The sequence below is a fragment of the Pristiophorus japonicus genome, chromosome 13 (genome assembly GCF_044704955.1).
Source record: "Pristiophorus japonicus isolate sPriJap1 chromosome 13, sPriJap1.hap1, whole genome shotgun sequence".
NCBI lineage: Eukaryota > Metazoa > Chordata > Chondrichthyes > Pristiophoridae > Pristiophorus > Pristiophorus japonicus.
Genome location: NC_091989.1, coordinates 17667259 through 17679315, shown reverse-complemented (window position 1 = coordinate 17679315; position 12057 = coordinate 17667259). Strand labels below are relative to the sequence as shown.

Here is a 12057-nt window from a genome sequence, read left to right as displayed (position 1 = left end):
ATGTGAAAAAGGAACGGCAGTAATCATGGGGGATTTTAACCTACATATCGATTGGTCAAGTCAAATCGCACGGGGTAGCCTTGAGGAGGAATTCATAGAATGCATACGGGATTGTTTCTTAGAACAGTATGTTACAGAACCTACAAGGGAGCAAGCTATCTTAGATCTGGTCCTGTCTAATGAAACAGGAATAATAATAGTGATCTCCCAGTAAAAGATCCTCTCAGAATGAGTGATCACAGTATGGTTGAATTTGTAATACAGATTGAGGGTGAGGAAGTAGTGTCTCAAATGAGCGTACTATGCTTAAGCAAAGGGGACTACAGTGGGATGAGGGCAGAGTTGGCTAAAGTAGACTGGGAACCCAGACTAAACGGTGGCACAATTGAGAAACAGTGGAGGACTTTTAAGGAGCTCTTTCATAGCGCTCAACAAAAATATATTCCAGTGAAAAAGAAGGGCGGTAAGAGAAGGGATAACCAGCCGTGGATAACTAAGGAAATAAAGGAGAGTATCAAATTAAAAACCAATGCATATAAGGTGGCCAAGGTTAGTGGGAAACTAGAACATTGGGAAAATTTTAAACGACAGCAAAGAATGACTAAGAAAGCAATAAAGAAAGGAAAGATAGATTACGAAAGTAAACGTGCGCAAAACATAAAAACAGATAGTAAAAGCTTTTACCGATATATAAAACGGAAAAGAGTGACTAAAGTAAATGTTGGTCCCTTAGAAGATGAGAAGGAGGATTTAATAATGGGAAATGTGGAAATGGCTGAGACCATAAACAATTATTTTGCTTCGGTCTTCACAGTGGAAGACACAAAAACCATGCCAAAAATTGCTGGTCACAGGAAGTGAGGACCTTGAGATAATCACTATCACTAGGGGGGTAGTGCTGGACAGGCTAATGGGACTCAAGGTAGACAAGTCCCCTGGTCCCGATGAAATGCATCCCAGGGTATTAAAAGAGATGGCGGAAGTTATAGCAGATGCATTCGTTATAATCTACCAAAATTCTCTGGACTCTGGGGAGGTACCAGCGGATTGGAAAGCAGCTAATGTAACGCCTCTGTTTAAAAAAGGGGGCAGACAAAAGGCAGGTAACTATCGGCCGGTTAGTCTAACATCTGTAGTGGGGAAAATGCTTGAAGCTATCATTAAGGAAGAAATAGCGGGACATCTGGATAGGAATAGTGCAATCAAGCAGACCCAACATGGATTCATGAAGGGGAAATCATGTTAAACTAATTTACTGGAATTCTTTGAGGATATAACGAGCATGGTGGATAGAGGTGTACCGATGGATGTGGTGTATTTAGATTTCCAAAAGGCATTCGATAAGGTGCCACACAAAAGGTTACTGCAGAAGATAAATGTACGTGGAGTCAGAGGAAATGTATTAGCATGGATCGAGAATTGGCTGGCGAACAGAAAGCAGAGAGTCGGGATAAATGGGTCCTTTTCGGGTTGGAAATCGGTGGTTAGTGGTGTGCCACAGGGATCGGTGTTGAGACCACAACTGTTTACAATATACATAGATGACCTGGAAGAGGGGACAGAGTGTAGTGTAACAAAATTTGCAGATGACACAAAGATTAGTGGGAAAGCGGGTTGTGTGGAGGACACAGAGAGGCTGCAAAGAGATTTCGATAGGTTAAGCGAATGGGCTAAGGTTTGGCAGATGGAATACAATGTCAGAAAATGTGAGGTCATCCACCTTGGGAAAAAAAACAGTAAAAGGGAATATTATTTGAATGGGGAGAAATTACAACATGCTGTGGTGCAGAGGGACCTGGGGGTCCTTGTGCATGAATCCCCAAAAATTAGTTTGCAGGTGCAGCAGGTAATCAGGAAGGCGAATGGAATGTTGACCTTCATTGCGAGAGGGATGGAGTACAAAAGCAGGGAGGTCCTGCTGCAACTGTACAGGGTATTGGTGAGGCCACACCTGGAGTACTGCGTGCAGTTTTGGTCACCTTACTTAAGGAAGGATATACTAGCTTTGGAGGGGGTACAGAGACGATTCACTTGGCTGATTCCGGAGATGAGGGGGTTACCTTATGATGATAGATTGAGTAGACTGGGTCTTTACTCGTTGGAGTTCAGAAGGATGAGGGGTGATCTTATAGAAACATTTAAAATAATGAAAGGGATAGACAAGATACAGGCAGAGAGGTTGTTTCCACTGGTCTGGGAGACTAGAACTAGGGGGCACAGCCTCAAAATACGGGGGAGCCAATTTAAAACCGAGTTGAGAAGGAATTTCTTCTCCCAGAGGGTTGTGAATCTGTGGAATTCTCTGCCCAAGGAAGCAGTTGAGGCTAGCTCATTGAATGTATTCAAATCACAGATAGATAGATTTTTAACCAATAAGGGAATTAAGGGTTATGGGGAGCAGGCGGGCAAGTGGAGCTGAATCCACGGCCAGATCAGCCATGATCTTGTCGAATGGCGGAGCAGGCTCGAGGGGCTAGATGGCCTACTCCTGTTCCTAATTATTATGTTCTTATGTTCTTATGCTGGCACCACTAGAGGGTGCAGCTGGTGGAGACTGGGGTTTCCTGCCCTGGTGGCAGGGGCTGTATAAAAGGGGAGCCACCAAGCGGCTGCCTCACTCTGGAGTTAGGAATAAAGGACCAAGGTCACTCCAGTTTGAGTACAACACATTGCCTCGTGGAGTCATTCATAAGTACATTACAGACATAATTAAGAAAGCTGTAGACTGCAGGAAGATATCAATGGGCAGGTAGGCAGAACATTGGCAAAATGGAATTCAATCATGAGAAGCATGAGGTAATGCATTTGGGGTGGGCTAACGAGGCAAGGGAATACACATTAAACGGTAGGACACTGAGAAGAAACAAAGGGACCTTGGAGTGCATGTCCACAGACAACTGAAATTAGTAGGACAGGTAGAGAAGGTGGTTAAGAAGGCATATGGAATATTTGCCTTTATTAGCTGAGGCATAGAATATAAGAGCAGGGAGGGTTATGCTTGAACTGTATAAAACACTCGTTCAGCCACAGCTAGAGTATTGCCTGCAGTTCTGGTCACCACATTACAGGAAATATGTGATTGCACTGGAGAGGGTACAGAGGAGATTTATGAGGATGTTGCCTGGACTGGAAAATGTTAGCTCTGAGGAAAGATTGGACAGGCTGAGGTTGTTTTCTTTGGCACAGAGGAGGCTGAGGGGGAGACCTTATTGAGGTGTATAAAATTAAGCGAGGCCTGGATAGAGTGGATAGGACGGACCTATTTCCCTTAGCAGAGGGATCATCAGCCAGGGACATACCGTATATACTCGCGTATCCTACGATCTCGCGTATCATGTGACCCCTAAATTTTCGTCCCCAAAACATGATTTTATCATATATCTCATGTATCATGCGAGTCACTTTTTTGAGATACCAGATGCCACTAGGCTCGGCTTTCAAACAAGTTTAACAAGTACCCAACACGTAACAAGTACCCTAACACATAACAACGATCGAATATACAGACCTTAACAACCGAATCATGAAACATCGAGTGGATTCTGCTGTGAAAGCTGTTCGCGAATCGAACACCGATGTTGCAATCATTCCAGCTGACTTGACTAGCGTCGTTCAGCCACAGCCTCTACTGTGTTTGCGGGTAAAAGAAGCATGGGCTGAGATAGATGGAGCCTCTAATAATGCAGCAAACTTCAGAGGGAGTTGTGGGTGGCGATCTCTAGACCACAGCAAAGATACAGTACAAGCGACAATAGAGGCTGCAATCCAGCCCAGGAGATACCTGCCGAGATTCAGCGTGGATACGGTCTGCTTAACAGCCTAACAGCCTAATCTTGGCCAGCACTTCATACCCGCAAATTTTGTATCTCGCGTATCATGCGACCCCCCAAATTTAGGTTACAATTTAGGTCTTCAAAAGTCGCATGATACGCGAGTATATACGGTAGATTTAAAGTAATTGGTAGGAGGTTTAGAGGGGATATTTCTTCACCCAGAGGCTGGTGGGGGTCTGGAACTCACTGCCTGAAAGGGTGGTCGAGGCAGAAACCCTCATCGCATTTAAAAAGTACTTGGATGTGCACTTGAAGTGCCGTAACCTACAGGGCTATGCACCAAGAGCTGGAAAGTGGGATGAGGCTGGATAGCTCTTTGTCGGCCGGTGTGGACACGATGGGTCGCAATGGCCTCCTTCCGTGCTGTAAATTTCTGTGATTTTGTGAAGGTGCTGTATTAGAACCAGGCTCACTAGCAGCTGAATCAAGATCACCCCAGGCTGATTTCATGATTGACTTGCTGATGTCACTCTCACTCCACCCCATGCCCCTCCCCAAAAATCGACAGGGCCCAGAGCTGATGGGGCACCATGTGTCCAGAAAGCACAGGCCTAGTCATTCAATGGGGCATAGCTCTCTTGTCTCTCTGGTTGGACCTTCTTTAAATGAAAGACTTGCATTTATATAGCACCTTTCATTACCAACGGACGTCTCAAAGCGCTTTACAGCCAGTGATGTAATTTTGGAGTGTAGTCACTGTTGCAATGTGGGAAAAATTACTGGCTTTGTATGTTGGGGTAATTAGACATGGACTCTCGATGGAGCAGGTTTTGTGGCTTGTTCTAGCTCCAGACTTTCTCACTTGATAAATAACGACGAGGTTAGCTTCAATAACAAAAAGACAGACACATCCCGCAAAATCCAATTATTTCAAGTCTGGTCGAACAGGACCAGTGCTGCACTGAAGTGTCAGCCAGATACTGTGCTCGAGTCTCTGGAGTGGGACTTGAACCCACAACCGTCTGACTCGAGGGTGCAACTCACTGAGCCACAGCTGACACCATTCTATTGATAGGTTTTTGGTAGCCTAGTTATCAGGGAAACGGCTGGAAAAGATAAAATGTGTAAAACAACAGGCAACGGGCCCAGCTAATGAACACACTACAACTTTCCAGTGGGAAATAAAACAAACAATATCGCAATCTGAGCTTGAAAGCTCACCAACTGTGTGAGGCACTCGACACCGGTTCTCTGATCAGAATAAACTCTGCTCAGGGCTCAGCTGATAAATGCATTGCCTCGTGTGGAGGGGAGCCGTATACCCCAGCAAGGTTCTGGCTTCGATGTTTGGTCTGCACTACCTTAGCCGATCTTGGCGGGGGGCGGTGGGGGGGGGGGCAGTTGGCCTCAGTGCCCCTGGGCGAGGAAGGAGACAAATTCCCGCTTCTGCTAACCCAATAACCACACCCGGAATGTATGTTCTCTAGGCACAAAAGGCATCAAGGGGTATTGGGAGAAAGGTGTTGGGATAGAGGATCAACCATGATCATATTGAATAGCGGTGCCGGCTCGAAGGGCCGAATGGCCTACTACTGCTCCTATTTTCTATGTGCATGTGCGCACGTGTGTGTGTGTGTGTTGGCGTTGAGTGGGAATGGATTGGGCTCAGCCCTTCCGTACCAAAAACAACTTGCATTTATACAGCGCCTTTAACTGAGTAATACATCCCACGGCGCTTCACAGGACTGTTGATCAAACAAAATTTGACGCTGAGCCACAAAAAGAGATGTTAGGACAGGTGCTCGGTCAAAGGGGTAGGTTTTAAGGAGGAGAGAGAGGTAGAGAGGCAGAGAGGTTTAAGGAGGGAATTCCAGAGCTTAGGGCCCAGGCAGCTGAAGGCACAGCCGCTAATGGTGGCCGTCAAAAGGACAGAGTTCGAGGAGCGCAGATATATTGGAGGGTATAGGGCTGGAAGAAGTTCCAGAGGTGGGGAGGGGCGAGGGCATGAAGGAATTTGAAGACAAGGTTGAATACATGGTGATACATTTTGCCGAGAGCCATGGTCTGGGCTGACTCGTGAAGATTGTCCATTTGGGCGAGATGCTGGGTGGCCGTGAAACAATAACGCAGTACGAGGTCCCGCCTACTCGCTGCGGGTGGGGCGGGGGGCGCAGTGAAGATGGAATCGGGGGGGAAAAAATAATTGAAAACCCACGCATCATAAATGTAGCAGCTTCCGACAATGCTAACTGCTGTTTTCGTTTAACCTTCACACTTGCGGAAAGAAATTATACAACTTGGGCCGCCTCTAATGTAAAACACAATAAGGTCAACCTTCTGTTCAGAGTCAATGAAACCATTTACAGGCAGCTTTTGAACTGAAAGAGATTTCGTCCTTATCTTTGCGTAGTTGTGACTTCCTCCTCCATTGAATGAAGTGCTTGTTAATGAAGCCCCATTGATCCGCGATGCAAGGCAGAATAGGCTGTGCGATTTCATTTACTTGCTCTCTCTCACTTGTTTTTTTTACATTTTCTCTCCCCCTCCCCCCGCCCTGTCTCTGCACCATCCCGACTGGGCCCACGACCGTTAACTTTCAACCTGACAGAGTGGCGACAGGGCAGGATGGCCAGGGTGATTCTGCAGGACGAAGATGTCACCACGAAGATAGAGAATGACTGGAAGAGGCTGAACACACTGGCGCATTATCAGGTGAGGCGGATGAGATGACTCTTCTGGGTCAGCTGTCAATCACCCCTTTTGTGAGAGTCCGAGAAGGCAGAATTGGATCGCTCGGGCTAGTTGCCTCCCTTGTGCGGATTGCAGATTCCTCCCGCTGATAGAAATGTCCTTTCTTCATTAAGGTGCAAATAATTTGGGAGATAAGGCATCAACTGCTAAGTTAGCGATTTGACTTTGGCCCACACTGGTGTTAAATTAAATGTCACAGTGTTGACTGTCAGCACGGAGGTGGAAAGGGAAAACAGATTAGAAATTGATTGGATCGGAGATGAGATAATGAAGACAGGAGTTAATTCTTTCATTGGAGAGGGCAAGTTATCCTTGACAAATCCTGTCAAAATCTCCGAGGCTGCTGGCACTCTGGCAGTACAGGGGGCTCCTATATTGAAAATGATAGGTTTTAGTTTTCTATCAGTGATATTAATGCTTGCCTGCATATATATATGTAATTCACTGTCTTGCAGCAGTCGAGGGTCTGCAAATAAAGAATGAAGCTTAGCTTGATGGCCATGTCCACAAGGCTTTCTATCAGGATGTAATCAATTTAAATAAAGATAAGACACTTGACTCCAGGTGCAAAGAGTTGATATGAATAATGCTGACTTATTTCTGCTTGGAGTGAGTGTACCGAATGAGCACGGGGACATGGTGGACTGGCTGAAGTCCATGTTTATTATTATTATTATCACTTGAAACTTGGCCATTTTATTTCATACTTTGTGCTGGAGGTGTGGACGGTACGGTGGGCGATCCTGCCACCCCTCCATCCCTGAGCTCTGGCTTTACGCCAAGACTAGACCAATGGGAGGCATGTCTTCCACCTCAGGGCATTGAAGCATTTGGGCAGTCCCAACCTAGTGCCCAAACTCCCTGTGATTTGGCACAAATAGGTGGCACTTCAGCTGATATTGTAAGGCATGTTGTTGCAACAAAACAGCGAGACCTTCACTTTATATCTGACCTGTGCAGTGCTTAACATGAGAGTTCCTTATTGTAATGTATTTGCTTCATGGGTTCTTTGCTTAGTAGTAATGTGTTGATATGAATTCTTAAGACCGAGTTGGTTTATTATCAAAGCTTTAACAATCACACTACACATTACTCGTTCATCCACTAGGCTCACAACTGCATAACTCATTGTGGATGACCTAGACCCAACTTTTATTGAGCCTTGTGAACATCACGTGACTGGCTAAGCCACTCATAATGCAACAGCTCTACAACTATTTTTGTATAAAATTAAATCAAAGTGCCCCCTTTAGTAAGGGCACCAAAACCCACAAATTAACAATGCAACCTTATCAAATCAAATTAAAATGTGGTTGTCGGGGGTGTTGGTACACTCCAGTCCTTCCGGTGCCCACCTCTCGCGGAAGGCGTAGTCACGGAAGAGAGGCAGGCAGTCGGGCTGAACCCCTCGATCCCCTCGACCGCCCGCTGCCTGGACCTTGGCCCGCAGCCTCACCTTGGCCCGCAACAGCTCTACAACTATTTTGTACAAACCTGTGAGCATAGTCACAGGTGCATACATTACACTGTATCATTACCTGCCTAAACCTCTCCACCTCTCAACCTCTTCGTTCCTCCTTCAAGATGCTCCTTAAAACCTATCTCTTTGACCAAGCTTTTGGTCACCTGCGCTAATTTCTACTTATGCGACTCGGTGTCAAATTGTTTTATCATATAATACTCCTGTGAAGCACCTTGGGTCATTTCACTATGTTAAAGGCATCAACCTTTGCTCTCTGGGAAATGGTACTATAGATACATATTATACGAGCAGATCTCTTGTGACATTGCTCATGATTGAGTTGGTGAATTTGCTGCTTTATGACAATAGGGGTTTTAAGATAGTCACTAATAAATCCAATGAAGAATTCAGGAGAAACTTCTTTATCCAGAGAGTGGAACTCGCTACCACGTGGAGTGGTTGAGACGAATAGCATAGATGCCTTTAAGGGGAAGCTAGGTAAATACGCAAGGGTGAAAGGAATAGAAGGATATGCAGATAGGCTTAGATGAAGTAGGGTGGGAGGAGGTTCATGTGGAGCATAAACACTGGCACGGACCAGTTGGGCCAAATGACCTGTTTCTGTGCTTTAAGTTCTGTGTAATTCTATGTTATCGATAAATAAGAACATAAGAACATAAGAATTAGAAACAGGAGTAGGCCATCTAGCCCCTCGAGCCTGCTCCGCCATTCATCAAGATCATGGCTGATCTGGCCGTGGACTCAGCTCCACTTACCCGCCTGCTCCCCGTAACCCTTAATTCCCTTATTGGTTAAAAATCTATCTATCTGTGATTTGAATGCATTAAATGAGCTAGCCTCAACTGCTTCCTTGGGCAGAGAATTCCACAAATTCACAACCCTCTGGGAGAGGGATGTGAAAAGTGCTGTAGGAAATAACTATGACGTGACATTCAATATAATCCCAGCAAATCTACCTCAGCCTTTGCTCGTGGTTATGTTTGACACATTTTGCCAAAAAGGTAGTTGGACCTGAGCTCCCCTGCTCTTCTTCGAAATAGTGCCGTAGGATCTTTTACGTCCGCCTGAGAGAGCAGACGGGGCCTCGGTTTAATGTCTCATCCGAAAGGCGGCACCTCTGACAGTGCAGCACTCCCTCAGCACTGCACTGGAGTGTCAGTATAGATTTTTGTGCTCAAGTCCCTGGAGTGGGATTTGAACCCATAACCTTCTGACTCAGAGGCGAATGTGCATTACCTTTAACAATTTAAGTATCACATCTAGGTAATACCAATGCCGCAACTGCATGACTAAATTATGCCAACAGACAATAGTCGTAACAAACAGGATTTGATATATATGTATATAAAAATATATATATAATGAGCGATAGAGGGAAATTGCTAAGATCACATGAAGCTGTGAGCTGATTACATGTACCAATCCAGTCATAGCTATAAACTGCGAGAGTAATATTTTAGTTTATACATCCTCTGAATCACAATATTGGATCAGTGCCTGTAATCCTTTCTGTAAATTACAGTCACTGAGTTACCCTCCCCGGAGAATTCCAGTACATTCACGAGTGTGTCTCATTGCTTCTGTGTCCGTGCTGACTAGTCCAATGCTGCTTACATCAACATTGATAGCCTCCTGTTAAACATCCTAAAGCACTTCCCCCCAACTATCCATTTTCGTAGAATCATAGACGGCTAATGCACAGAAGGAGGCCATTCGGCCCAACATGCCTGTGCCAGGTCTTTGCTAGAGCTATCCAATTAGTCCCTCTCCCCTGCTCTTTCCCCATAGCACTATCATTTTTCCTCTTCAAGTATTTATCCAATTTTCTTTTGAGCGCCTCTATTGAATCTGCTTCCACCACCCTGTCAGGCAGCGCATTCCAAGTCACAACTTCCTGCGTAAAAAAAATGTTTCCTCATGTTGCCCCTGGATCTTTTAACAATCACCTTAAATCTAGTTACAGACCCTTTTGCCACTGGAAACAGTTTTTCCTTATTTATTCTGTCAAAGCCATTCATGATTTTGAACATATTTGACAAATCCCCTCTTAACCTTCTCTGCTCCAAGGAGAAATGTCAGACGAACAATGTTGTTATACCTGGGTGCTGGTCTCAGAGTAGTACCTGTCTCGAGGGATACGGGGTGGAGAGACCCGAATAACAGCACCAGCCCCACATCAGTTCTCTGTCCAAGCAGAATGGAGCTTTCTGTACCTCTTGTGGAGTTCCGTTCACTACCAGACGAATGCCGTTTAAGTTCTAGTGCCACGAGAAAGGCGATGGGGAAATCGGAAGATCAGAAACATTAAATCTAACAAGTTCCCAGGTGTTTCGTTGTGCTCCATGTGAGCCTTTTAACCCTGACCTTTACACCCTGCTTCTGTCACACTGCATCGGATGTGGAGCTGAAGTGCTGTGAGGCCACCACGCAACCCTTGTCTAATTGTGCTTTGGCCGTTTTTGTCGTTGATGGTGGAATGTGACTTTATTTGCTCCGGATTCCCTGCAATACATTCAGTGCTTTGAGTTACTGCACAACATATGCTTTGCTGATCCAGATGACTGATTCCAGAGCCAATTTGACTAATTAGTGAAGAATTCTCATCCTTGTTTTATAAACAGAGAAGCCGAAGTGAAAGGTTAAAGCTCAGGATGCCACCAAAGTGAAATAGAGGCAAACATGAGATAAATCACAGGAACAGTGGTGAGGTGGTGCCAGGCGTGTAGGGGGGGGGGGAAAGAGAAGGCAGGGAGATCCATAGTATTCTGATCCTGGGACAGAATGAGTGGGGGCAGGGAGCAGGAGACTAAGATAAGTTATGCACTATTTCTGAGCCCCACCTCCCTCTCTCACCCCACCTCCCTCTCTCACCCCTCCCCCAATCCAATGGTGTCTCCACCCAACTTATCCGTTAACGACCTAATTGGTCTTTAATACTTTGTCTGCATCTTGTGTTGACCAAAATATTTTCTTGCAATACTGTGGTTTCCCACAGCGTCGAGTGTGGCTCCCCAGACTCACTGAAGAGCATATCACCTTGTTGAAATATCTGGACATCTGGCTGCACGAGTCTCTGGGAGGATCCAAACGCCAACTCATGATGGAATGGGCATTTGCCTTCCCATTGTGACCCCTCCACGGGGGTCCCCGAGGGAAGTGCGCGTCATGCAACTCTAACTTGAGTCTTCCTCAATGGTTGTGTGGCTGTCATTGCACATGGCCATCTTCTCCTTGCTGATGGCACCACCCTCCTCATCTTGAAAGTTGTGCGGTGACCCGAATACCAGTGAGTCTCAGGAATCTCCTCTCATTATCACCTGGAACTCTGTCCCGTGCAGGCAGAAGTCCACCTCCTGAATGAAGCAGAGCTGCTGGAGCATTGTATGAGTGAGCAGGAAATCTATTGCCTATTCCAGAATAATTTCTAGTCTTTCCAGTAAGCTACCACGGGGACAAATGGTATGAGGCACAGGTCCTTGTTGTCTCGGGCTGCCTCCTGCTGGTGTACCAACTGATAAGCAAGAACAAACTGCATAAAACCTTCTCAATCCTTGACTGTAATCCTTGCTTGGGTCTCCATTGTTGTCTGTGCAAACAGTCTGAATCCCCTTGATCAGGGGACTGGTAATTACTCCCAGATAGCCATTATTTTCTGTGTAATTTTTAAAAAAGCAACGTCTTCGAATTGTTTAATGAGTTTTCCATGCTTTTTTTTTTGTCTCCCAATAAAACAATTCTCTGCAGGTGACAGATGGTTCGGTGGTTGCCCTGGTGCCCAAACAAACAACAGCGTACAACGCTGTCAATAATTCAACTGTCTCTCGAACCTCGGCTAGCAAATACGGTGAGCTCTATCTCCCTTTCACAGGCCTCTCCCACCAGCCCCTCACATTCCCACCAGCCCCTCGCACTCATACCATCCTCCGCCACCCTTTCCCACCATCCTTTGGGTCGCTGGTGTGAGTGATATCACGAGGAGACTCCGTGCCGTAGCATTTTTGGAGCTGGGGTGGCCGAGGTAGACAGCAGAATGCTGATTAACACATACAC

At 45.8% G+C, this 12057-nt stretch overlaps 1 protein-coding gene across 1 annotated transcript in view; it reads left to right on the top strand.

Moving 5' to 3' along the window:
• Positions 1-12057, top strand: part of plxna4 (plexin A4) — a 647412-nt gene that overhangs the window by 598261 nt on the left and 37094 nt on the right. The window contains exons 26-27 of the mRNA XM_070897188.1: positions 6382-6485; positions 11752-11851. Of these exons, the coding sequence (XP_070753289.1) occupies positions 6382-6485; positions 11752-11851 (204 nt within the window). The remainder of the gene's footprint in view (positions 1-6381; positions 6486-11751; positions 11852-12057) is intronic.